Source organism: Chanodichthys erythropterus, chromosome 5, assembly GCF_024489055.1.
Source record: "Chanodichthys erythropterus isolate Z2021 chromosome 5, ASM2448905v1, whole genome shotgun sequence".
NCBI lineage: Eukaryota > Metazoa > Chordata > Actinopteri > Cypriniformes > Xenocyprididae > Chanodichthys > Chanodichthys erythropterus.
This window is the reverse complement of record NC_090225.1, coordinates 6936208-6963574: the sequence shown is the minus strand read 5'-3', so window position 1 is coordinate 6963574 and position 27367 is coordinate 6936208. Positions and strand designations below refer to the sequence as shown.

At 36.8% G+C, this 27367-nt stretch overlaps 2 protein-coding genes across 7 annotated transcripts in view; both read right to left on the bottom strand.

The window, feature by feature from the left end:
- Window positions 1–902, bottom strand: part of sema4ga (sema domain, immunoglobulin domain (Ig), transmembrane domain (TM) and short cytoplasmic domain, (semaphorin) 4Ga) — a 53816-nt gene extending 52914 nt beyond the window's left edge. For all 3 annotated transcript variants that reach the window (XR_010895190.1, XM_067385820.1, XM_067385821.1), the window contains exon 1: window positions 714–902. The gene's annotated coding sequence lies outside the window, so the exon portion shown is untranslated. The remainder of the gene's footprint in view (window positions 1–713) is intronic.
- A 401-nt stretch (window positions 903–1303) lies between these two features.
- On the bottom strand, window positions 1304–25592 carry slf2 (SMC5-SMC6 complex localization factor 2). Of its 4 annotated transcripts, XM_067385812.1 has the most exons (23): window positions 25478–25584; window positions 25228–25256; window positions 24884–24956; window positions 22128–22214; window positions 18719–19122; window positions 14931–15161; window positions 14779–14812; window positions 13686–14674; window positions 13476–13555; window positions 11129–11239; window positions 9757–9924; window positions 9316–9418; window positions 8566–8653; window positions 8341–8482; window positions 8083–8182; window positions 7780–7956; window positions 7417–7511; window positions 7201–7288; window positions 6093–6200; window positions 5896–5973; window positions 3953–4039; window positions 3789–3857; window positions 1304–2558 (listed from the first exon to the last, which is right to left on the bottom strand). In XM_067385812.1, exons 4-23 carry the CDS (start codon window positions 22162–22164, stop codon window positions 2046–2048), a joined length of 3702 nt encoding a protein of 1233 aa, XP_067241913.1. In that variant the 5' UTR covers window positions 22165–22214; window positions 24884–24956; window positions 25228–25256; window positions 25478–25584; the 3' UTR covers window positions 1304–2045. The 4 variants fall into 4 exon arrangements, with proteins under 4 accessions (XP_067241913.1, XP_067241912.1, XP_067241915.1 ...); XM_067385811.1 differs by lacking the exon at window positions 25228–25256 and having other exon boundaries at window positions 25478–25592; XM_067385814.1 differs by lacking the exons at window positions 18719–19122; window positions 22128–22214.
- Window positions 25593–27367: the final 1775 nt, after the last annotated feature.

Genomic DNA, 27367 nt, shown 5'->3' with positions numbered 1-27367 from the left:
GGGAACAAATTAGTAAATTGTTCACACGATTTACTTTTTTTTCTTGCATGTCATGTGCAGGGCTCTATAGAAATTAGTATATATCCTGGTTGTTATCAGAAACATTTTTTTATTCTTCCTATTTAATTGTTTTACTTGTTATATGAAATGACTAGTCAGAATGGTTGTTCAATCAAAAATCTAACTAGCAAAAATAAAATATCAATAATAACAATTTGAATAAAGTATTGTCTAATAAATAGTTATTAGTGTTTATCCACTTAGTATTAGGAAGACTAGAATAGATACTAGTATATATATAAGTAGTTACAAAATAGCCTAATAGAACATTTGTTATCAGTATAAAAGGAATAGTTGTCACTTCTGGGATTAGCGACTGGTATTAAAAAGTATTCGTGAGTAATTTAATAGATACTAGTAAAACAGAAGAGGATTCTAATGGATTTCTTTATAATGAAGCACCAGTAAAAAAGGAATACATTTTAAAGCGGCTTGCCATATACGTTGACGTTTCGCCTGTGCGAAATTATAAATTTCAGCTTTTATATGATGTTGTCTTCACTCAACAATTATGTAGGAGACTTGTTCATACTGATCTGTCATAAAGAACTTCACTTTCGTGCGATGCTCACTATTAAGGTACATGCATTACCGACAACAAATATCACAAAAAGAATAAGAAAACGTGTACAGTATCAAAGTAGTCTACTTACTGAAATGGCTTTCGTCACAAACCGTCCAAAAACGAAGGAAAATCGGCTAGTAGTTACTGTAAAGCCAAGGAACGTGAGAAAGAGCAGAGGCGCGGAATGAACTGTGATAGTCGCTGTGCTGTGCAGTGCGTGCCCACGGCGCGAGCCTCGTCTCGTCACAGGTAGCTACTGTACGCCCTCCTGCGCCACTTCGGCATCTCACAACAAACACGCTTCTGACGGACGGCATTATTGGGGGGAAAAAACACACCAAAAACATTTGAGTTGCCGCATTCCTTCGCTATCTATTGGAAAAAGCACACTTACACAATTATAATAAACAAAGGGCACTGTTAAAACATGCAATCTATTCACTGTGTTGAATATGATGCTGCATAGATCAAAGAGCAGGATAGACTGATGCTCACTACAAAGCACACACTTGTGAATATCCGTGTAAAAAGCATGTCTTCTTTTTTAAAATCACACGTGTTGCTCCGTTACCACCACCATTTGGAGGAGATGAACAGTACAAGATTATGATGTAAACATTTGTAAGACCAGGCTGCTGTTCTTGAGTGCGAATGGAGACACACAGACCTTTTTATCAGAACAAGTATTTATTTTCATAAAAAATAACCAAAGGATTTTATATATATTTTTTAAGAAATGCAGCATTTTTAAATAATCGATCCTTATGAAAAAAACACCACTGTGATTTTTTTCTTTTTCCTTTTTTTTTTTTTTTTTTTTAGGAAGACAGGATTGCTAACATTAACAAAATAATAATAAAAAATACACTATATCCACTAGGTACTCAAACCTATTGGGATGCTTAAACACCCATGAAACCTAGAGAAAAAGTCGACAGTGATTTAAGCCCTTGTTTTTGCTGCTATAGTCATTTTGTCTGAATAAAGATCGCCTAAGTTTTTGGCTAACTATAAAAAAATAAATGGAATAGATTTAACAGCAGCATAAAGAGTAGATCCTGAAACTATCAGTGTGCACATTTACCAAATAGATGTTAAGTTTTAACAAATTAAATATATGTACATAAAAATATGTTTAAGGTCTTGTTTTCAGAGAAACAGAGGCTAAACATTTAATAATAGATCTTATATCTTAAAAGGAAGGAACCTTGTAAAAACAACTGTTTAACAATATAAACAATATAAACAACTACATGCATCACGTGTGTCACTTTATAACTATTAATAAATGCAAAAATCTTTACATTATGTGCATATGAATGGATAGCAACAAAGGTGTGGTGTAAAGTTCTCTCAGAATGACCTGAGAAAGTTTCAACTATTCTTTCTCAGACTCCTCCGAATCCAAATACATCCCCTCTCAAATCCCTTCCTCTTTCATCTCTAACAGCTCCTTATCTTTCTCTAACAAGTCCTCAAGCTCCTCTAATGCATCAGTGTTTTCTTCTACAGGTATGTGCGTTTTGTCTTCTTCATCTTTAAGAAGCTCCTCCTCTCTCTTCATGAGATCGTCGTCATCATCGTCCTCATTCTCTAAGTCTTCGTGACTTTCAAACAGCTCTTCGTCAGATATATCTTCAAACTTTGCATCATCACGTATCTCCATCAGCTGTTGCTTTGGCTCATCACTTTTCTCCTCTACATCACTGATGTCCTCCACACAAATTTCATTGCTTCGTTCCATCTTCTCCTCACAGCCCTCCTCTTCCTCTTTGCTCTCAGCTTCTTCATCTGACTCTGTACTGCTCCACTCCGCGGTCAGAGTTTCTTCTGGACTCTCTGAAGTGTCTTGTGCTTTGATGCGGGACTGGTCCTGTGGACTGCTGGGCAACTCATCCTCTGGTGGGGGCTTCCAGTAATCATACAGCTTTCCCTGTGAATTATAAAAGACAGATAATTCACACAAAAATGAAGATGCAGTCATTTACTCACCCTCAACTGTCAAACCTGTATGACTTTCTTCCACTGAACACAAAAGGGAAAATTTGGTAGAACATGCTGGCTGCTTTTTTCCCCATGCAATGAACAATATGATAAAACTATATTCTCAGTGGCCATTCAACCAGAGCGTATTTTTGTGTTTAAAAAGCAAGACGCAAAGTAGAGGAATGAAAAAAGCGCATGTTTAGAGTTTAGAGGTTTTTTTAAAGTTTAGAGGCATGTTTTTAAAACTTTTTTTTTTAAACTTGAATGCTGAATTTTTAGAATGCAGTCGCCAACAAAACAGTCAAACATATGTCTAGCTCATGTTTGTATAGAAATACAAACAAAGCAAAGCAGTGGAATTCAAAAACACGTTCTGTGTGAACGGCCCCTAAGTCTTCCGAAGTCATAAGACAGCTTTGTCTGATTTTCACTGAATATCTTGACAAGATGCAATTAATAAATAAAGCTATCATATTGAAAGAAAAGAGTACAAAAGTCATATGGATCACTTTTATGATACTTTTATGGTGCTTTTGCTAGTTTTTTTTCCCAAGTTTGAAGAGCAACTGGGACATTCTTCAAAAATCAATCTCTTTTTGTGTTATAGATAGAATATAGTCATCAGGTTTAGGAAAAACATAAGCCAGAGTCAATGACAGGACTATTCTTGGTAATGCATGACTGATAAAAAAATCAAAAATAATTGGCTGGGTTTCCATTACAGATTTGCACAAAAGTTTTGCGATACTTTCTAAATTTCAATAAAAAACTATTGCGAAATGACAGTTTTTCTATTAATTGATGTTATGGGACTAAAACAATTTTTTCCTCTCTCAATAAGACGTCCCAAAATGTCCCGAAAATGACGTGTTTCCATTGGGCGTATTCTCAATTCAGAATTTCAATTTGTGTAATTTAAAGGGTAATGGAAACAGCTATTGACACAACAAATTCTTCATTCTTCAAACAGTGTCACTGATTCTTCCAGACTGACTACTTGTGAGCTTTCAATCATAATGCTTTCTTTTTATCTGATGATAGACTGTATATTATGAATTTAAAAGACTCCTGCTGCTTGAATTGTGAAAATACTTTAAAGCAAAATTTGGCCTTCACCACCAGATAAAAGTAATAGCAGCTTTCATCTGCATCAGCTGACTTTATTCTTTCACATTACCTCTTGAGGCCTTGTTCGCGTGAGAAGCACCTGCCACTTGGTGTATATTCTTGCCACAAAGTCTTTCACCTACAGAAGAAAAGACAAAAACACTAAAAATCTGAATCCCTTTGATATCAGCAGAATGAGGGATTCTCAGAGAACAGAATGAAGCAGCTCTTCACCTTGCTTCTGTACAGCATTTTCTCGCTCTCCCTTATGTCACACTTAATGTGCTTCTCCAGCTGAGAAGAAAGACTCCGCAGATCATTCTGGCAGTGTAAGAAGGCTAAAGTTAGTCCAGTTAAGTAATAAACTTGTGATATAAAACAAAACAGACAAGAGGAAGACTAAGGCACAGTCAGATGAGCTTTACTTCATTTAAACAATACTGAGAGAATAAATTAGACCCCTGATGTGGTAAGCTCTTGTTGTGCAGTTGGATTCAAACTTCAGAAGCAAAAACACCATGAGGAATTGCTAAGTTAAAGAGTCAAAACTTATTACAAGGCTCTCCTAAATATTCAACTCTTGACATTCTTTAGTCAAATATTTTTGTATACTGATTTGTGTAATAACCCTGACAACCACTTTCCTACACTTTCAGTCCCAATTCACCCATAGCACTCCATCTGATCTTACAAAATCAGACTGTTTCAAATGAAATCAATACTTCATGGATATATACACTATATTTGGTAATCAGTTGTGTAATAAGTTAAAATAATGGACAGTCAGCCTCTTATAGGGATAGTTCACAAAAATTAAAATTCTGTCATCATTTACTCGCCCTCAAGTTGTTCCAAACCTGTATGAGTTTCTTTCTCCTGCTGAACACAAAAGAAGATTTTATTAAGAATGTCGGTAACCAAACGATTAATGAACCCCATTGACTTCCTTAGTATTTTTTTCCATAATATGGAACTCACTGGGGTCCATCAACTGTTTGGTTACCCAAATATCTTCTTCTGTGTTCAGCGGAAGAAAGGAATTCATACAGGTTTGGAACAACTTGAGAGTGAGTAAATGATGACAGAATTTACATTTTTGGGTGAACTATAGCGTTAAAGAAGATACAAGATCTGACATGTTCTGCTCACCCTGTTGTGTTTATTTTACCATAATGACCATCTGACTACCTCATTTAATAATATTAGTGCATTAGTGCATTTATAAATTAAAATTATTATGCATTATTATTCCTTGTGTTTATGTAGTGAAATACAACCTTGATATTATTTAACAATTTTTACTGTATTTTAAACATTTATCGGTAGCACTTTATTTTACAGTCCTGATCCATTTGTACACTCTGCATTTATTATAGTACTTACAATAACTGAGTAATAACTACGTACTAACCCTGAACCTTCCTAAAAACCTAACCTTATCATATGTTGATACCTTATTTTACCAGTACTTTCTTAGGCAAGTACACACAAGTGTGCGTAATGTAAAATAAACTGCAACCTTTTTATCAATAATTAACAACAATGACTGTTTTAATGTTTGTTCCTCTATCCTGGATCAATCATAAAGTTGATCCATTTAAAAGAAAATGCAAAAAATACTGACATATACTATTAACTGTTGTCAAAAGTCTGAAAATGAATGAATGACACTAATCTTATTCATGATAAAATGAAAAATGCTATTTAAAAAAAAGAGACCTGGAAAGAAAGGCAGTTAATACATTCACGCATACTGAAACAAATCCCCCCCAACATCACCATTCTGGTCAGTAAAATCACCCCTCACTTCAATTCACAAAAATGCTTTCTCTTTAGAGAGTAAAATAAGTTATATTCATAATTGGTCCCTGAGGGTGAGAGTGGTACCAGAAGACAGAGTGGGGCTGTGTCCACTGACAGGGTCTTTCAGTGACTGATTCATTTACACTGCTCCTTTTTGACTGCACTGTAAAACAGGGTTGGGGAGGAATCTATTCACAGATGCATCACGATTCTTCTAGATTGATATACAAAAATCATAATCTGATCTCTAAACCCATTATTATTAATTCTGTTAAATTAAAAAGCATGTGTAGAAAAGCGGCACAACAATTCAAATTAAGATACATAGAGAATTGTTTACCTTACTATAAAATGCTATAAAAACAGACACTTACTCTTTGGTTTGAAGGTAAAAACTCAAAATTGGAGGCTTCATTTGTCAAAGTCAAAAGGCTGTAGCAGAGGTAATATGCCTGAATGAAAGAAGATCATTTATCAGCTTATTAAACTAAGTGGTTTTACTATATCACTCTGGGATATTAAAAAAGTAATGATCCAATAGCTCTCAGCCTTCAGATAACTTTCAGCTTACTTGTTGGTCTAGAGTAGCATCACAATCGTCTTCTCTCCTTGCAGACCTGAGGCCTTTCAGCAGGGACGAGGGGCGCATTTGAGGTAGGAAAGGTTTCAGCTCAGATAGCTGGAAAAATACAATGTCAGAAACAAAGATGATCTACATCCAGTAAAAAAAAAATATATATATATATATATATAAATATAATATAATATATATATATATAAATATAATATATATATATATATCATTACTTCAAAAAAGAAAGTGGTTTGACAAAAGCATGGCCTGCCAAGTGTAGTCAGTGAATGATACATCGGTATAATTACACCCATCACAAATCATAAAGCATCTACAGACCATTTGGGTGTCTGCAAACAGCAATGATGTATTTTGTGAGCAGAGCCTACATGGTGGCAGAAAATGACAGTTACGGTCTACGGGCACCATGGAATAAAAAAAATAAATAAATAAAAGGTAATTGAATTTCTCACAATTCTGTCTTTTTTTCCTCGCAATTTTGAGTTTATATCTCACAATTCTGGAAACAAAATAAGAATTGTGAGATATAAACTCATTATTGTCTTTTTTCCTCAGAATTGCAAGTTTATATCCCAAAATTCTGCCTTTTTTCCCCCTCGGATTTGCGATATAAACTTGCAACTGTGAGAGAAAAAAAAAGTCAGAATTGTGAGAAAATTGTTATAGGTTTAAATCTTATCCATGCAAAATGTTACAAGTTTAAAATTTCATGCTGTAACTGTAGGGCTAATAAATTATGTCCCCTATGAGCTGCACATGTGAATATTATGTGGATCTATTGTTTACATCATATTCATGCTTTAATAGTAGACTAATCATTGCAGGTTTTATCAGTCCAGTCTGTGGCTTCGACGTTGTGCATCTTCGACAACAGTATTCTATAAAAATGAATTAATAATTTTTTGCATTGTGATTCTGACATCCAAACGCAAAAGACATTTTTTCCTCTTATTTCATGGATTTTGCCCATTTTCCTTCACTTGTTACCATTGTTTTTCAGCCACCACAACGCGTGCACAGCTGCAAGTGACAAATCTACTCCCAAATGGTCTATAGAGCTAAACTGTTTTAGGATTATTCTCACCTTAAACTCTGTGCCTGAAGGTTTGTAAGTACAGGTGTGATTCAAAAGCTTTGAGATGATAGATACACTTAGGTGTCGTTTTAATTGCCTGTTGATGAAACATTAGATGAATAAATACAGAAAGCTCATACAGTAAATGTTGATTCACCTACTTATCTCTATGATTACATTAAAAGTAGAATAAATATTTATTTTGCATTACAGGTTTTCACTCACTTTCCACGACTGCTATCTGGCAGAAGATAAACGAGTCTCCTGAGGTTGTGATGATCTTCTGACAAGTCAGTCAGGATCTGGCAAGCTTTAGATATCTACACATATAAAAAAAAGAGACGGCTGTGTTAGATGTGAGAAAATGATGAACTGACACTTTTAAAATTCTGTCATCGTCTTCTGTTTTAACTTTTAATATTTGGAACACATAAGAAGAACGTACCGACTTTTTATTCATTATATAATGACAATGAATTTCTGGCTCCAAAATGACAATTGTTTGAAATGGCATGAGGGTGAGTAAATAATGACAGAATGTTTTTTTTTAGGAGAACTATGGCGAATATTAAACGGACTGTTTCTGACCTGCACATCCCAGTTTGTGATGTTTCTGAGCAGATTCTGGAGCAGGAGGCTGAAGTTTCCAGTTGGTAGCAGCTGAAAATGAGTCTCCAGTCCAATTCTACACACTACCGCCAGAAGCAACAGCAGCTCCTCGTCAGTGTACGCTCTCGGACACAGCGCAGTACACAGGGAGAGGTACTAAACGAATAAAATAAAAACACAGGCACAAAGAAAATCGACAATAACTTATTACATTTAAAGCTAATTTAGCATTAAACAAACAACTTATACATGATAAAACATTTCCTCAAATATTAAGCTTACCTTGAGAACACTCTCTAAATTATGCATTGGTAAATTGCCACTGTCTTTCATGTCAGATATCACTCTGTCTTGGCTGGTTTCTTCCAGCTGAAAGGCCTCTCTGCCAAAACATACAAATGCATGAAAAATGCATTATTATGAAGCTGCTGCTATTATCATGGCTTATGTCTAATATTTGAAAGGCCAAAACATAATAGTACTACAAAAGTTATAATGCTGCAGATAGAAAGGTTAAAAAAAAATAAAAAAAAAACTCACAAAAGGTCGCCCTCAGTAAAAGGGGGTTGCAGGGCCTCCAGGGGGAAGAGACTGATGAACGAAGCCCCCATGTTCAGGAAAACCAGAGTGATGTCCCGTATAGAGGGTTCCCACACTTTAAAACGTCGGCTCTGGTGTTCAACTACAACACAACGGTCAATTTTAGCTCTTTATCAGTTGGACAGGAAGAGCACATTTGTCCATTATGAGGTATTTTGAGCATACCAATGTGTTGAGCAGCAGACAGAGCGATGGTTTGCAGGGACTGCATGAGCAGTGAGGAAATGATGGGGTTTGGGTGAACGGACATCATCTGAAAAAGCGTTATTGTTATTAGCTGTACATAAAACTGTACAAACATTTCCAGTAGATAATTGCCTGTTAAAGTGCCTGTTGTTATTACTTGTGAAAATTATATTGAATACATTTAATTGATTTTATCTTTTGTAACATACAAGTTGAGTCTGCGAAGTTGCATGCATGTTGGAGTGCTACAAGCATAAGCTCTCAGGAAATTAACCTGACTGTAATGTATAGGTTTTGACAGGTTTAAACGTAAATGTCCTGAGGTTATGCAGGTTTCCCACAAGAGAATATAAACAAGCATGAACAAAACATTAAACAAGGTACATTTTATAACTTAAGTCAGATGTATATCATGGGAACAGTGTGCCCTAAAAGTGCAATAAATTCATTTAACAATACAAAATGAAAGCTAAAAATAAATATATTACCCAATACAGCTAAAAAAAAGACTAAATCAACAGATCAAAAACATTAACACAATATGCATGAGACAAAACATAGTGTCCCCAAAAAGAGCATTGCATTAGATAACAAAATATTGAGTAGCATTCATATATTTTTAAGTGTAGTTTAAGTTTTTTGGGGCCACTATACATACTTCCAGATGTTATTGAAAAAGCAAACAGTGTTTTGTAAGACAAAAAATGTGAGGAAAGAGGATGATTTTACCTGGAAAAGCCAGCATGTAACCTCAGGCTGACAAGGGAAAGAAAAATAGGCTTTCCTCAACAAGCCAGCACTGATCAGAGACAACACATGTTCAGTACGGGCCCTATAGAAAAAGAATCAAAACATTCATATAGCAAGCAGCACATAAGACTTTGTTTTATTTCATTCCTTTCTCACATGAATATCAATAACAAATTCACATTCTTTGAAAAATGAACACAAATCTGATTAGTAACAATGGCAAATTACAGAAAGATCTCTTCTATTACTAAAATAATATCTCAACAGGAGGAATAAATCAATTCACTAATTTTCAGCATTTCAAAAAAATGGCATGTTTTGACATTTTTTAACACCTTTTTAAATGGTATCATACAAGCAAGAGAAAACTGGATATGACTTGTGTTTGGGTACAGAGTGTCACATTATTGCCAGTCTTACTGAAGGAGGATTTGTTGTGATCTGTTGTGCGGAGTCACGCTAATCTTCCTCAGGTCCAGCGTCTGGTGGTTGAAGAGTCGACCAAACTTAGCAGGTATGAATACTTCCTCTCCTGGGTGGATGTCCCTGATGGCACATGAGGCGACCGAGAACCTTTGCAAAAATTCCCTAAATATTAAACAAAAATTATTCACAGATTAATGATAAATACAATATTCTACAAAGCACCAAATAGCATATATATTCAAACTATATTAATGTACATGCAGTACAGTCCAAAAGTTTGGAACCACTAAGATTTTTAATGTTTTTAAAAGAAGTTTCGTCTGCTCACCAAGGCTACATTTATTTAATTAAAAATACAGTAAAAAACAGTAATATTGTGAAATATTATTACAATTTAAAATAACTGTGTACTATTTAAATATATTTGACAAAGTAATTTATTCCTGTGATGCAAAGCTGAATTTTCAGCATTGTTACTCCAGTCATCAGTGTCACATGATCCTTCAGAAATCATTCTAATATGCTGATTTGCTGCTCAATAAACATTTATGATTATTTTCAATGTTGAAAACAGTTGTGTACTTTTTTTTTTTCAGGATTCCTTGATGAATAGAAAGTTCAAAAGAACAGCATTTATCTGAAATACAAAGCTTCTGTAGCATTATACACTACCGTTAAAAGTTTGGGGTCAGTAAGAATTTTTATTTTTATTTTTTTGAAAAGAAATTAAAGAAATGAATACTTTTATTCAGCAAGGATGCATTAAATCAATCAAAAGTGGCAGTAAAGACATTTATAATGTTACAAAAGATTAGATTTCAGATAAACACTGTTCTTTTGAACTTTCTATTCATTGAATAATGCTGAAAAAAATATTGTACAAATATTTTGTACAATTGTACACATTAAATATTTCTTGAGCAGCAGATCAGCATATTAGAATGATTTCTGAAGGATCATGTGACACTGAAGACTGGAGTAATGATGCTGGAAATTCAGTTTTGCCATCACAGGAATAAATTACTTTGTGAAATATATTCAAATAGAAAACAGTTATTTTAAATTGTAATAATATTTCACAATATTACTGTTTTTACTGTATTTTTAATTAAATAAATGTAGCCTTGGTGAGCAGACGAAACTTCTTTTAAAAACATTAAAAATCTTAGTGATTCCAAACTTTTGGACTGTACTGTATATTTAAATTCCAAACTAATTCCTTTAAATGAACTGCCTTAATCTACTCTAAAACATCAAAAAAGATTCAAAGAAAATAACCTTTTTGAACTGGTGCGGAGTCATTACTTAACACTGGATTTGAAAAACAAACAAATGTTGTGAATGAAGCCAGCTATTAACAAAATACCTTTGCTCAAGTGAGATGTCTTCCTCTTTACTTTCCCTGTTCTCATCCTCATCTAAATTTAGCAGATCCTCTTCACATGACTCAAGTAACTGTCTCTCCAACTCTTTTGACCTGTGTATTAAAATAAAAAACAAAGTCAGTCAAGTAATTATACATTTATTAGGGTGAGACTGTAGGCTAAATGCAGTCTGCTTCGTCTTGACAAATTTTGTCATGGCATAATTACAGGTCTGTGAGACTGACGTTATGAATAAAAATCATCTGTCAATTTTACACACCCAGAAAGCCTGACATCAATACAGCAAGAGTACTTAGAAAAATAAGTGAATTAGGACTACAATTTTACATTTTAAGAACACATGTTGTGACTGGTATTTTTGGGTAGTTTTCTGCACATTACTACTGGGTCTAGTTTCGGTTCTAATATTGTCTCAGTCACCGGAGAGCTTTGTCTGGTCATTTACTTATAAAGAGCCCAACTAAGTCTCTATGGTAGTATGGTCCCTAGATAATATTTGAGTATCTCCTTTAATGCAAACTATGAGATTTTTCTGCAGTATTATTGTCTACCAGACATAAATCATACGTTTGATGACTGCATAGTTGATTTAAAGTATAATTCATGTCTGTAGTCCAGAGTTATGCAAGTTTAATACTTAGACTTACGAGTTTTGAAAAGTCCCTAATTCTAAATACAAGCAATGTAAGCATGTTAAGACAGTTCAGTCAAAAACAAAAATTCTGTCATCATTTACTCACCCTCATGTCGTTCCAAACCCATAAGACTTTTATTCATCTTCAGAACACAAATGAAGATATTTTTAACAAAACCTGAGGTATCTGTCCCTCCATTAAAAATCGATTCCCAAAACTTGACACTTCAAAAAGATTATAGAGTTTGTAAAAGAAATCCACATAGAGTTGTTTAAACTAACACATACAAGAGCACATTAAATTTGTAAACCTGCTTACTTGAGGTTTGTTCTTGTGTATCATGCAAGTAGAGCTTCTGTTTACCATATTTGATGTGCTGTATGTAAGGCCCTGTTTACACCTGGAATTAAGGAGCATTTTCATCAATCCGGTCATAAGTGGCAACGTTAAATACAGGTGTAAACAGGGTCTAAAACGTTTTGAGCTTGTCTACTTTCAGCGAATTCCAGAGGTAGTGGAAAACGCATTCGACCGGATTGCTTTCATAGTGTAAATGCTCATGTGGTCAAATGTGTTCAAACAACCACAAAAGACCGCCTACTCTCCACCTACTGACCTAACGCATAAACGTTATGGGAAGCGCGCTAGCCAGATGGGATTAAACTTTGTAGGCTGAAAATCCAAGTTTGGTTTGAAGACAAAAAAAATGTACCAAGCACAATGTTTTCTCACCATTCCTGATTTCTAACATGCCCTCACAGCGTTCGCCGTGGTCTTGTGGCTATCAGAGGAGAAACGAAAGCTGCTGCTCCGTATGTTTTTCTGTGGTCTCCTTTTGCATTTGTATGTAAATTGTCCAAGCTTATTTCATCCATTAGTTTGAAAGAGCTGAAAAGATCCATATTTACCCACCCATAGGCCCTCCCCTCGAAGAAATCAGGACAGAAGTGGTCAAAAGAGACGGATTAAAACTCCAGATGTTAGCAGGGTATGTCTGCCTCGTCTACTTATGATCCGATTGACCTAAATGCATCTTAATACCAGGTGTAAACAGGGCTGATCAATGTTTGTGTGTGAATAAAGGACTAAATTAAATCTGTTCATCATATAAAGCGACCGTGTCTCTTGAGAAGATTTTTATTGAACTCCTCGATTGATATGGATTTCTTTTACAATGTCTTTATTAACTTTTTGAATCATCAGTGGAAGGAACTTTCAAAAGAGCGTCACTAAATTAGGCTGAGAGAAGAGAGAAGACTTAGAGGCTTTTGCATCTGAAGTCTTCTTATTTATATTCATACATCTGCTCTTAGTAAATGTTTGAAAAAACATGGCCTTTTTTCAGACCAAGCATGAATTCTATTGAATCACTTTTTATACCTTTGATGCACGGTGTCCACTACAGTGTACTTACTCCCTCAAAATAAAATATATTGGGGAAAAAGTTATTGGCATGATTTTTCAAATGTTTAAAAGTGAAAACAAACAACAAAAAAATTACTTTGTGATTTAATAAATGATACATGAAAGGGTTCAAATAAATACTTGCCTTATTAAACACCAATAAAAGTTGTGTTTTAAACATTGATAGTTTAACCTCTCAATCACTGAGCACTACAGCAATCCAAGCACAAAATGAGACACACTGGGAATTAAGTTGGGGTGGGAGGACAAATCAGGTTTTCAAACCAACCTCTGATATTGTTCCTTCTCTTGCAGCATCTGCTCCAGTGTATTTCTATAACATACGGCTTTGGTTTTCACTGCCTCGGGCTAATACAGATGGAGAAGAAAAAATAGAAAATTTGGCGTTTGTGCTTGCAAAAAGAAGATCAGGCATGTCAAGGTTTGATTAATGACACATGAAATCATGATGTGTTTTTCTGAATATTCTTAGACTTACTGCTGCTTTTGGGACTGGTGTGTTGGGCTCTGAGAAAGCATCTTTTTCGGGAGTTACCGGCACACGGACACTCCAATCCAGGATGTCCCTTAGGGATGGCAGCTGCTCATCTTCATGACCACTGCTACTGCTGCTCAGGCTGATAGCGCAGCCTTCTCTCAGCTCATCACCAGATTCGTCTCCCAGCTCAATATCTAAGGGATCTTTCCACTGGGGGCAGCACTTCGGTTCTCTTGATCCTTCTACTTTCACCGACGCAGCTGGGCCAGGCATGATAGCCTTGGGGCTGCGTGACTGCTCCACTTTCAACGGTGTTCTTTCATCCAGTTCCATCTTACATGAACTGGCTTGCTCCGCAAAGCTGGGTGATCTTAGATCAGTCTGATGGGGGGATGAGCGAATGTTAACACTCTCCTTATGGCTGGATGAGGAGGTTGTGTGTGTGGAGACTATACAAGCTTCTCCCTCACCATTTGTTTTTTTGTTATGAGTTTTGGGCAATGATAAGCAGTAGTCTGGAGTAAAGAGGGTGTCGATATTATCGAACGTCGTGCTTGACTTTGGAGAGACTTTGCGCAAATGCGGCTGGCTCAGTGGAGCTTTGGGATTTTTGTTGGCACGTGCCACCATAGCATCTTTAGGCTCTGCAGATGTGGGTGATTTAGTAAGTTGAAATGAGTGAGGTTTGTCGCTCTCCGTGTTTGAGTCCTTACCTGGTTTAAACAGCTGCCTGGTGAGGGAAGATGAAGGTGTTGGTTTGTTGTTGGTGTTTGATGATGAAGGAACCTTTGTAGGGGACTGTTTATCTTTTATAGTTATCACAAACTCATTGCTGGAATTTACAAAAGCACGTTTGATGTACTTTAAAGGAGAGTTTATAATGGAAGAGCTGGGGGTGGGTTGGAAATCAACACAAGTCCGTTTAATTTCCTTCTCACTGTCTGTACTACTGTCCCTTTTTCTCTTTGCAGATAAGGACAGCCTGCCCTCTGTTGGCAAAAAGGGGTAATTGACATAGAAAGTGAACCAGTTTAGTTTAAAAAGTTATCAAATATACAGCTGGGCAGTATCAACAAAGTGTAATAATCCTTACCTGGACTAGTCTTTTGGTGAGAGCTGCTTAATTCCTGTAATGCAACCATTGAAAACAGGGGAAAACGTGTTTAACATGCACTAGTCACTCCGACAAAGGTGACACATCATTATATAACATTTTTCAATACAAATGAAGAGCTTGAACTGTACCTTCTGTAAGGACATGTTGCTACAGTGGGAGGTTTTGTGGTCTCTCTTCTCCAATCTATCTTTTTTCTGATCAGGATGGTGGATGATTTGCTCCAAAGTGTTAACTGAGGTTTTGGGTCTATGCTGGAATGAGTAGGAATTATGGCTCTCAGGATTACGCCTGCAGTTAGACGACTGAGGAAGTGTATATCTCCGATCCTTCACAGCTGACTGAAACAAACCTCCTCCAACCTCAACACAGAACATCAGAGCATTAATGGTCATGAAGTTAGAATCCAGTAAGTAGACACCAACCACAAGCTATAACAATTATGACTATAATAGCCAAATCCATTTTTCCAGTACATTGACCTTTCCAGTCAATTGTGATGACTAGAAAAGACATTATTCTGATGCTCTATTGAATCATTCAGATTGATTTGAGAACCATTTTGACATTCACTGAAAATAATTGTCTTAAAGAACAATATGCTCACAAATTGGACATCACAATAACAAGTTTTAATCTACACAATAGCAAGATAAATAGCCAATAAAAATATTTTAGATCTGAAATAGAAAAAAAAAATCCCCATTTTAAAATTCTTATATTAATAATATTTCCACCCCATATTTATAGTCCATCCCCATATATTTACATATATATAATCCAAAACAGTATTCAATAGTACAGAGAACCATGAACATGCAAATATGTTGTTAAATTATTTAAATATCAACTGATATTCAATTGATTATTTCATTTACTTTTTTTTTTTTTTAAATACTGTGACGAGCAGGGCGGGCGAGAGCCGTGAGCAGGCCCGGATTAAGAACACATTGGGCCCTGGGGCTATAGCAACACCGAGGGCCCCCTTTCATCTGATTGCCATTCCACAGTGTGATGGCACCAATATTTCATTGTGCATTGGACTATTTCTGTCGTTATCTAAAGGGGCAAAGAAAGCATTCATAAAAACCCTTGCTTTCATATTAAAATGGTAATTGTTTCTCATGTGGACGTCAGTAAAAATAAATTTGCATTGCACCTCAGTGCAACTCATGCATTCAGATGGAGATTTGTCCATCTGGTTTTCTATCTTGCATTTTATCTCAAAATGATAATGTTATTTTTAAAAATATAGAAATTAGCAGAAATAAGTTACTGCAGCCTCTTATTTACACGAAGTAAAGTAGACAATAATTCTTTCCTCTGATTAACACAAAATAAACTATTTTGAAGAATATGGGTAACCAAACAGTTGATGGTCCCCAGTGATTTCCACATTATTATTATTTTCCTACTATGGAAATTAATGGGGACCAGCAACTGTTAGGTTACCCACATTCTTCAAAATATTTTTGTGTGTGTGTGTGTGTGTGTGTGTGTGTGTGTGTGTGTGTGTGTGCTTTTGTTTATATTACATTGTGGGGACCAAATGTCCCCATGATGTAATATAAACCTGAGTTCACCTACATCGTGGGGACCAGCCAGCGGTCCCCACAATGTAAATGGGTTTATAAATCATATAGAATGAGTTTTTGTGAAAAAGTAAAAGTTTGCACAGTTTCCTGTGAGGGTTAGGTTTAGGGGTAGGGGCAGGGTAGGGGGATAGAATGTACAGTTTGTTCAGTGTAAAATGCATTGAAGTCTATGGAAAGTCCCCACAATTCACAAAAACAAACATGTGTGTGTGTGTGTGTGTGTGTGTGCTCAACAGAAGAAAGAAACTCATTCAGGTTTAAAACAACTTGAAAGTGAGTATGTGATTACGGATTTTAATTTTTGGGTGAACTATCCCTTTAAGGACAAGGGTCCGCATGCTAACTATAAGGATGCTGTCACTTTAAGACCTACACGCGTCCGATTTTCTCAACTTCAGACATAACCAACTGTGTTTATGTAAACCTTTTGTGTAATTGACAGTATTGTAGCGCAATCAGACGCGGAAAGATGAAGTCCAGTAGTCAGGTACTGTTTGACAGGCTTAAATGTGTGTGCACGCTTCGGGTGTATGGGGTCAGAAAAGGCGCATCTCAGAACAGCACACGAATGACATGTTTAACTGGCAGGGCTTTAAAGCACATGCAAATAAAGAACTTTTGTGATTGCAAATTATTGCAGTGTTCCGTGAGTAACTCTACCGCTGTGTTAACGTGTGTTCTGAATGTGTCGAGGTCGAGTTGTACGGATGGAGCCACCAGAACTGCAACTGATAAAATGTGCTTCAAAGGCAGATATTGGAGACAAGTCACTCGACATTGGTGTTCATCAAAAAACAGTAGGAAAGTTAATTTGGGATTTTTACACGGGTGATGATGATGAGAGAAAAAAACACTGACATTCTGAATCCACGGCAATAAAATCAATCGACTCGTCCCTGTAAATGTTGAAAACACCTTACGTTTTCATGAGAAACAATTACCATCCGAATAGGGCTTAACTCATAATAAAAATAATAACTTGATGCAGCTGCTATCTCACCTTTTTCAACGTGCAGTGGGTGAAGATAATTGTGAGCTGCCGCTGCACGCGGGGTCTTCCACTGGCTCGGATGTTTTATGTGAACCAAAGTAGTTAGTTTTGGAATTTTTGATGTAAGGTTAGCATCCCTTTTCTCCCTTTCAAGCTTATTTTTCCTTTTTTGCGCACCACTATCACTTTTTTTATCATTTTGAACACCAGCGAGGCTGAACAAGCAATAAAGGCTTGCATAACGTCTAATGCTTGCTTGTCTAATCTACATGCATAACGCAAAGAGGCGTTTCCCGCGATGTCATATGGCGCGAATTGTAAAGTGATTTTGATTGGACGGGGATTTATCAGTCAGGCACATTTTCCAATCATTTTTTCTTGTTATTTTATTAGACAAAGATCAACCACCTATGACTTGTCAATCTCATTTCCTCCAGCCAATCACGGGCCCCCTCTACCCGCGGGCCCTGGGGCTTCAGCCCCACCTAGCCCTTATGTTAATCCGGCCCTGGCCGTGAGGGAACGGCGCGAGGCCGGTGACGCGAGTGATAATGAGCGTCACCTGCGAGGCGTGCCGGCCTCGAGTCTCTCACGGAGGAGCTCCGGAGGCATAAAAGGAGGAGCGACTACAACGAAGGACGAGAGAGGACCAGGCCTGGACTTTATTTTATGTTTTGTTATGTTTGTGTGGCCGGCAGACGTCCGCGAGGGTCTGCCGGCATTACTTTCGTTTTGTTTGTTTATTTTATATTAAAGTTTTGTTGAATGTTCGCCGGTTCCCGCCTCCTTCTTCCCACATTTACGAACTGTGTTACATTGGTGCCGAAACCCGGGAGGAAGGAGGGACATGCTGTCGGAGAGCCCTCGCTGCTGAGGGGGATCGCGGTGCTGCGGAGTTCGGGCAGCGCGGGAGTGAAGACCGCGAGAGGCTGCCCGAAGCGGTGGTACTGGAGCCTAGTGAAAGGTGGGACGGAGAGACTCGAGGCCGGCACGCCTCGCAGGTGACGCTCATTATCACTCGCGTCACCGGCCTCGCGCCGTTCCCTCACGGCTCTCGCCCGCCCTGCTCGTCACAAATACTATTGGGTTTTCCATGTTAAAGTAATGGAAATTAATACAATTTTAAAAGTCATGTCATTTTTTTTAATGCTCAGGTCTAAAATAGCAATATCTTGCTATTGTGTAGAATAAAACTTGTCAAATTTGTCAGAAGACCCAATTAGGTCAAAAGTGTTCAGCTGACAAAAACGTTTAGGAATCCCAGCATTAGAATATTGTTAGAAATGCAGATAACTTTAAAATGCATTAAGAAGAAATTAATGGTTGCATTTACCCTCAAGTTTTCATTCAGCTCCTTACTGAGAGCAAAAGAAATTTCTCTGTCTCTGTTGTAAGAACTGTTCCTTCGCAGATTGTCCTTTTTAACCGTAGGATTAAGAGAGCCATTTTTACTGAGGTAAAGGTTGCCATGGTTTGGCTGTAGTTTTTTCATAACAACTTTGCAATTCTGAAAACTATGCAGTTCTGTCCTCTTGTTGGAGGCTTTGAGTGCAGCTGAAGTGGATTTGTCCCTCTGCTCCAGCTCAGGGTTTTTGGTGGGTGGGATGCATTTAGGCACTGAACTCAAGAGTGTTGGAGTCTTCTCAGAAGACTCAAGACATGGACTACTTGACACAGGACGAGACGTGGCATCTAAACTGTTGTGTCGTGGTATACCAAGTGGAATTATTTCTTTCACTATTTAAAGAAAAAAAAAAAAAAGCACTGTCAGACATTCATTAAAAAAAAGTGCAAAAGCAACCCCCTCATACCACCAGGGAAGCTGAATCGCCTCACAAACCTTTATTAGATATTAGAACATGTTTAGTAAAATTGTTAGCTGGCACAAATCACAGTGACAAGCAAATATTAAAGAGCATTATAATCATGACAGTTGGCTGGAATACACTACATAGCTTTTTCTACAAATTTTTGTCCTGATTTGCAGTCTGGTGGAGTCAGCGCTAGTTGCCGAAAGTCAAAGTAGACAAAGTCAGTCTGCAGATTTTGGTTAGTCAGAGTTGATATCAAACATGTTTCATATTTTCAGTCGATTTAAGAACATATTTTGTTTTCATTTGTCACATACATCTCCTAGCAAGGTTTCTGTGTGAGTGTGCCCTTCGTTCCGTCAGTATGATGTATGTATGTATCGCGCTTGCAATATTGATTCAGGGTAATCAGCTAATCGGTAATCACAATTCATATTAGTGTTGTCAAAAGTACTAACTTCAATACCAAGTCGATATTGAAATTTTTACAATGTGACGCTTTTTAATTTTTTTTTTAAATGTGAGGAGTGTTGAGTGGATTCATAAACACCTCTGATTAGCCATGTGATTGGCAACAATGATCAACACACAGGAGCGTTTGAAAGCACACGGAAGTGTTTGAAAGCATCTTGAAAGCGGGAGCATTTAAAAACGGACCGGTCTGCTGATAGACGCCAGCTTTTAAACGCTCCCGTGTGTATCCGTGTAAGCGCTCGGTAAAGAGTGTCATTAATGTCTTTTTACAACATGTTTTTGAAGTGTTGTTCATTGTAGCCAATCACAGAAATATCTGTTGAACACGTGAACACAATGGCCAATCAGAAGTGTTTACGAATCCACTCAACAGCGCTCAAAGAATCACATTTTTAAAATTTCAGTACCGACTTGGTATCGAAGTTGGTACTTCTGACAATACTAGTTCGTATCACTGTGTGCAGAAGTGCTGAGGAAGCTTACGGAGCCAAAATTCAGATATGGTAATGGAAGTTTCATTTCTGGCACACACTATAAGCAGTAGATCGATCACAACCCAGAATTTTTAGGGACCTAGGAAACTCGTATTTACGATAATTCTAAGAGCAAGTGAAGGCAGCATTAGGAACACAAAATGGAAACACTTCGGGAGTTTTCATCATCATCTGATTGGTTGAATTCTACAGGACTTTGCATTTTCAACCCCCTAAACATGGTGCGGAGCAAAACGAACTGTGATTGGTTGCTTTACATATCATTGAGACACACTCTTGAGCGGTCCCCGGCCAATGAAAGCTGTGATGGAGTCCAGACTTTCTGCTGTAACTCAGTTAGCTGGATTTGATTGATGACAATTTGGCATGATCTTGGATTGTTCGGTTCTTCGACGCTCATCCTAGACTTGCTGTCATAGCAACAGGTCCGTAAGCTTGAACCTGCTTGTGAGCAGGCTTATTTCATGTAAACAGGATTAGATTGCATCTGTTTAAGTGGAATTGATACTTAAAATTTGTCCCAGCCACTGCTACTTTATTTCAGATGTACTCTACTTATCCAGGGACAACAATTTAAAATTATAATAATTTACAAATTAATTTGGAAATAATATTATAAATGTTGTGTAGTCTATAACACTATAGACAGTAGGGCTGGGCGATATATCGCATGCGATTGTCACGTGCATTTCGTCAGTAAAGCCGGTTCCCTGATTACCGCTAAATCGCCATCACCTGCTTTCAAATGAAGCGGCATTTAATAGACAGAGCCGTAGTTCACTGACAAGCTACGCAATATCCCGTTCATTATCGAAGGCGATTCATCGCAGGTGATGGCAATTTAGCGGTAATCAGGGAACCGGCTTTACTGACGAAATGCGCGTAACAATCGCATGCGATATATCGCCCAGCCCTAATAGACAGCCAGTTTTACTCATTGAAAGATTTATTTGTGATGGAATAATTGCTTTACAATTGTATTGGAGCCTTACACACATGCTTGTACAGTTATTCTGAGCCATGACAGCTATTATGGGAGTGGCTTGATGCAGCGCAGGAGATGCACGTAACTTGATCTTGACTTTAATTAATTTTTAATTAAAAGTTTAATTAATGCTGTCACGTAACAAATCTGCTTCAAAGATAAAATTAAATGAATTGCGATTTACAACATTGAAACAAAAATGCACAACTGTAATGCTTGTGAATCTAAGTAATTGATGTAAAATCATGTAAAATAAATAAATAAATAAAACAGTGCACATTTGATTTATTTATTCTAACATTTATGTCAAAATGTCATTTTGTTCACTTGGCTGTTTCATTATAAAGGTCCAGAAATTCATCAAGTTTTTTGTCAGGTGTCTTTTCTAATTATACGTCATTACATTGCTGTCTTGCCGCCAGCCAATCGCTGCATTGCTGATTGTGGTTTCGAGTATCAATACATCTGCCCTTTTCAAGGAACACAAGAACGTGCAGCAACCTCAGACAACTTAATCCTGATATTTTAATCCATTCCACAAATTCGTTTGAAGAACCAAATTAATCAGAGTTCAGTTATCACGATTAGAAGATCTAGCATCCGTCAAATCATCTCAGATGTATTTAGCGAGGTACGAAGAACGCACCCCATATCCTTGATCAAACCATTTCAGACAAAGTGAGAAAAGAGGTGATGCTGAAATGTATATTATGAGAAAATTAAACTTTGATGCAAGTAAATCTATTGTAGGAATTTATAAATTAGCATATAGGGGCACTGTCAAATCAGATCCAATATTTGTGTAGTGTATTCCAGGGTTATGACTACAAAATAAGTGGAAAAAAAATCAGCAAGCCAATCAATACAAAATTACCATTGTAGCCACAACAGTAAGCCCACCACAAGCAGACCAACAATGCAGATCAGCAGCAGCCCAACACACCAAGCATCCCTGAACACTTGTGATCTATATCTCACCCATAGAGGACATATGCTGCTTGAGGAAACTTGACATTTTATACAGATGAAACACAGACAGGTATCTTTAAAAGTCTTCTGAATGATCTGTACAAAATGAGATGCATGTATCAAGTGTTAAAACAAGTGAACTTATATGTGCATGCAAAAACTATCATTTATTTAGACCAGGGGCCTGATGTATAAACGTTGCGTACGCACAAAATGGGCATAGAAATATGCGTACGCATTTTTCCACGCACATATCGGGATTTATAAAAAAAATAAACTTGGCTTAAATAAGTGCGCACCGTAAGGATGCTCTTGACCGTGCGTACGCACTCTTTTAGAAGAGTATGTGTTTTGGCGACACCAACTGGCCCAAATAGCAATAACTATTTAAAATGAAAAACTTCTAAATTATCCTTTTACATCACCCAATAAATCAAATTGCATCAACCTGAATTATCATTATCAGCATTCTTAACCAGGTACAAATACTTTGAATTTACTATTTTTTTTAAATGAATGGGCTATAAAAAGGTATGTGCGTATATAACATATCATCATAATGGATGCTCCCCCTCAGTGGAGACAAAAGTGATATGAATTGAGATAGTAGATGTGCTACTTTCGATCACTTTTCCAGTGACACGCTGTTTTAATGACAGCGAGGAGTGCTGGAAGCACAATAATTCCTCTTTAAACCACACTGCCGATGTTATGACAAAATATTTTTTCGAGAATGACGATCAGTGATGCACACTTAACTTGGATATTACGGAAGACACTGCTGGATTTGGTGGTCGAACGGTCTGTTGTCCAGTTTGAATAGGTCCAATAATATCTTACTGTACAACCACAGCTGCAGGAGGTGTTCATGTGAAGGATCTTCAAATAATTACCATTTGAAGGATATAATTTGAGGAAAACGGTAAGATTTGCATGTTTTCTTTTAAAAATACTTTGTCAGTGACCCGACGGCCCGACGCGCCGTTTCAGACAATTGTATTTACACTGCAATAAATAAGTGCCTATAAATAATAGCCTATAAACTTCCTAAAAGATATGTATATCAGCAAAACTGCATAAATTTGAATTTGAATTGTTTAAAACTATTAAAATACTATCTGGCCAGTGGAAATGAATGAATCATCTCTATTCTAAAACCTTTATCTGAAGTATTTTATACAATTTTGTTTTTATGGATATTTTGATATATTTATTCTAAAACAAAAAGAGGATATTGGATGATCTTTATCAACATAATGTGTGGCACAAATTGCATTTATAGTCCATATCTAATATTTTCCAATGTCTTGTACCTTTGACGGTGTTAACTGTGGATGTCACGTGGTTGGGAACGTGTATGGAAATGATATGCAGATGAAGTTTTGCATAGTAAAACTAGGCGTCGTAAGCTCCATATATGGTGATTTCGGGGAGGAGACAGGGTGGAGATGCATGTACGCACAATCTTCCGCTGACTGGGATTTATAAAGGGATTTGTGCGCAGGATCTGGCGTACGCATGGTTTTATAAATCAGATTTTTTTTGTGCGTACGCAGAATCTAGCTTTTGCGCGTACGTACACTTTTAGGATGAAATCTACGCAAAGTTTTATAAATGAGGCCCCAGGGGTTTTCAAACCTGTCTTGGAGGATTCTAAGCACTGCACATTTTGTATGTCTACCTTATCTGACACACCCACTTCAGGGACCATTTGCATAAACTTAGTCACTATAATAAGTGTCTTAAAGAGTTAGTTCACCCAAAAATGAAAATTCTGTCATTTATTACTCACCCTCATGCCGTTCCACATCCGTAAGACCTTCGTTAATCTTCAGAATACAAATTACAATATTTTTGTTGAAATCCGATGGCTCAGTGAGGCCTGCATAGGGAGCAATGACATTTCCTCTCTCAAGATCCATTAACGTACTAAAAACATATTTAAAACAGTTCATGTGAGTACAGTGGTTCAATATTAATATTATAAAGCGACGAAAATATTTTTGGTGCGCCAAAAAACAAAGTAACGACTTATTTAGTGATGGCCGATTTCAAACACTGCTTCATGAAGCATCGGATCATGAATGAATCAGTGTATCGAATCATGATTCAGATCGTGTGTCAAACCACCAACGGCTGAAATCACGTGACTTTGTCGCTCCGAACAGCAGATTCGATACACTGATTCATTTATTATCCGTGATTGTTTTGAAATCGGCCATCACTTTATAAGTCCTTATTTAGTTTTTTTTTGACACACCAAAAATATCCTTGTCACTTAATATTGAACCACTGTACTCACATGAACTGATTTAAATATGTTTTTAGTACCTTTATGGATCTTGAGAGAGGAAATGTCATTGCTGGCTATGAAGGCCTCACTGAGCCATCGGATTTCAACTAAAATATCTTAATTTGTGTTCCCAAGATGAACGAAGGTCTTACAGGTGTGGAACAGCATTAGGGTGAGTAATAAATGACAGAAGTTTCATTTTGGGGTGAATTAATAGAGTCTGCAAGATCTGGGGCCGGTTGCATAACCACTTGGACTAGTCTTAAAAGTTAAGACACTAATGTTTTTCTTGAAGACTGGTCCTAATTTTTTAATGAACTGATGAGTTGAATCAGGTGTGTTAGATGAGGGAGATATACAAAATGTGCAGTGCGGTCTAAACCCCTGGTTTAGATAGCTCAATTCTGTGCCATTACACCACAGTGCATCGCATCTCTACAGTAATAGATGAAAGAGTTTACATTTAACAGACCTGTGCTACATGCTTCCAGTTTTGTCAGGTCAGGTGGGCGTGTGTCTGCAAAAAGAAACTTTAGCCGCTGGTCCTGGAGGAAAAAAGGAAATACTTTCAGCGCATCACTTGTGTTTACTTTCAATATTTGCACTTTATAACTGAAATGTGTAATATGGGCGGGAACAGAGCATATTATGCTAGTATTGAGAAATGAAAGTACTGGCAACAGTTCAGCGTCATCGACCTCGGTTGTTTAAACCGAAGTGTTGCTGTTTTTTTGTTTTTTTTAAAAACCATATGACAAAACCATAAACAAACAATTTCACCGAAAGGAAACCGTCAGTTGGAAGACGCTAACTTACCTGTCATTAGATGCTCTTATAGCTCGACGCTTTACCGAACACACAGGCAAACGAAAAACATTATCCATTAAAACACTTTACAAAACGGCGTTTAGTTAACAAAATGTTACGTATATAATGTCAATTTTACAAGTAAGTTACATTAGTAAACCAGAATATACTAGCTGTCAAACCCCGTGAGTGGCGCTGACTTTACCGCACAACGCAGTTCAGTTATGAAAAAGAATAAAATGTATTGTAAAAACCTTACAGCGTAAATGGTTTACGAGGCGTAACAGCCATTGTTGAAGTTTATTTGATACACTCCAAGACCATGATGAAAGCGCTGTTGTGTTCGTTGGGAGCCGCCATTCTGTTGGTAGGAGGAGCGATGGATGACGTAGTTCACGGAAACGGCCACTAGAGGGCGTTAGGATCGAGCGCCAAAATTAAAAAGACGTCCACAGAGCAGCAGAGAGTAACGTTAGCTTTATTTCAGAAGCAAAAAAATGATTTTATTTTAAAATATATATATTTGTCATAGGCCTATATGAAAAAATAAAAACATTTAGTCCTAAATATGTCCCAAAATACCACTGGAAGTGATTTAATATATACAGTTGCAAGAACCACTTGCAGAATCTGTGAAAATGTTTACATATAATCCATAAGATAAAAAAATAGCTGAATTTATTCAAATGACCCAGTTCAAAAGTTTCTGAACCTTTGGTTCTTAATACTGTGTGTAGTTAACTGATGATCTACAACTGTTTTTTTTGTTTTGTGATGGTTCTTCTTCATGAGTCCCTTGTTTGTCCTGAGCAGTTAAACTGTGTTCTGTTCTTCAGAAAAAATCTCCAGGTCCCAAAAATTCTTCGGTTTTCCACCATCCTATGCATATTTGAACCCTTTCCAGCAGTGACTGAATGATTTTGAGATCCATCTTTTCACATGGAGGACAACTAAGGGACTCACAACTATTAAAAAAGCTTCAAACATTCACTGATGCTCCAGAAGGAAACACGATGCATTAAAGGATTAGTTCACTTTCAAATTAAAATTTCCTGATAATTTACTCACCCCCATGTTGTCCAAGATGTTCATGTCCTTCTTTCTTCAGTTGAAAAGAAATTAAGGTTTTTGATGAAAACATTCCAGGATTTTTCTCCTTATAGTGGACTTCACTGGACCCATAACAGTTGAAGGTCAAAATTTCAGTTTCATTGCAGCTTCAAAGCATTCTACATGATCCCAGACGAGGAATAAGGGTCTTATCTAAAGAAACAATCGCTCATTTTCTAAAATAATTAATAAAATAAAATTATATAAGTTTTAACAATAAATGCTCATCTTGAACTAGCTCTCTTCTTGGTCAAAGTTTGAACTAATTGTTATATACTTGCACTAGCATATTGTATATGACAGTTTAGTACAAACTTTGACCTGTGGAGGGCAGTAATACACTTAGCATTGTTTACACTACCGGAATTCTAATAGAGAAGAAGAAGAAGAGAGCTAGTTCAAGATGAGCATTTATGGTTAAAATGTATAAAAATTATTATTATTTTTTTAGAAAATGAGTGATGGTTTCTCTAGATAAGACCCTTATTTCTCATCTGGGATCACGTAGAACGCTTTGAAGCTGCAATGAAACTGTAATTTTGACTGTTTGGAGTCCATTGAAGTCCAATATTTGGAGAAAAATCCTGGAATGTTTTCATCAAAAACCTTCATTTCTTTTCGACTGAAGAAAATAGACATGAACATCTTGGATGACATGAAGGTGAGTAAATTATCAGGAAACTTTTGAACAAGATGAAGAGGTCCAAATTTGTCTTATTTCGCTTGAATATAATTTTTTTTCATTTAGTATGCCCTCCGGAACCAACTGAAGATGCTTGCATATTTCCCAATTTAACCCCCCCAACTCTTAATGCATTGTGTTTCCTTCTGGAGCATCAGTGAATGTTTGAACCTTTAAGTCCCTCAGTTGTCCTCCATGTGAAAAGATGGATCTCAAAATTATACAATCACTGATGGGAAGGGTTCAAATATGCAAAAGATGCTGGAAAACTGAAGAATCTGCAGGAGCTGGAGGATTTTTCTGAAGAACAGAGCTCAGTTTAACTGCTCAGAATAAACAATGGACTCATGAACAACC

Coding starts and splice junctions, on each gene's coding strand:
- slf2 (XM_067385811.1), bottom strand. CDS start 22,164: ATGTCAAGTTTCCTCAAGCAGCATATGTCCTCTATGG. Junction 9,925..11,128: donor GACATCTCACTTGAGCAAAG/GTATTTTGTTAA, acceptor TTTAATATTTAG/GGAATTTTTGCAAAGGTTCT. Junction 7,289..7,416: donor CCAGATAGCAGTCGTGGAAA/GTGAGTGAAAAC, acceptor TTTCATCAACAG/GCAATTAAAACGACACCTAA.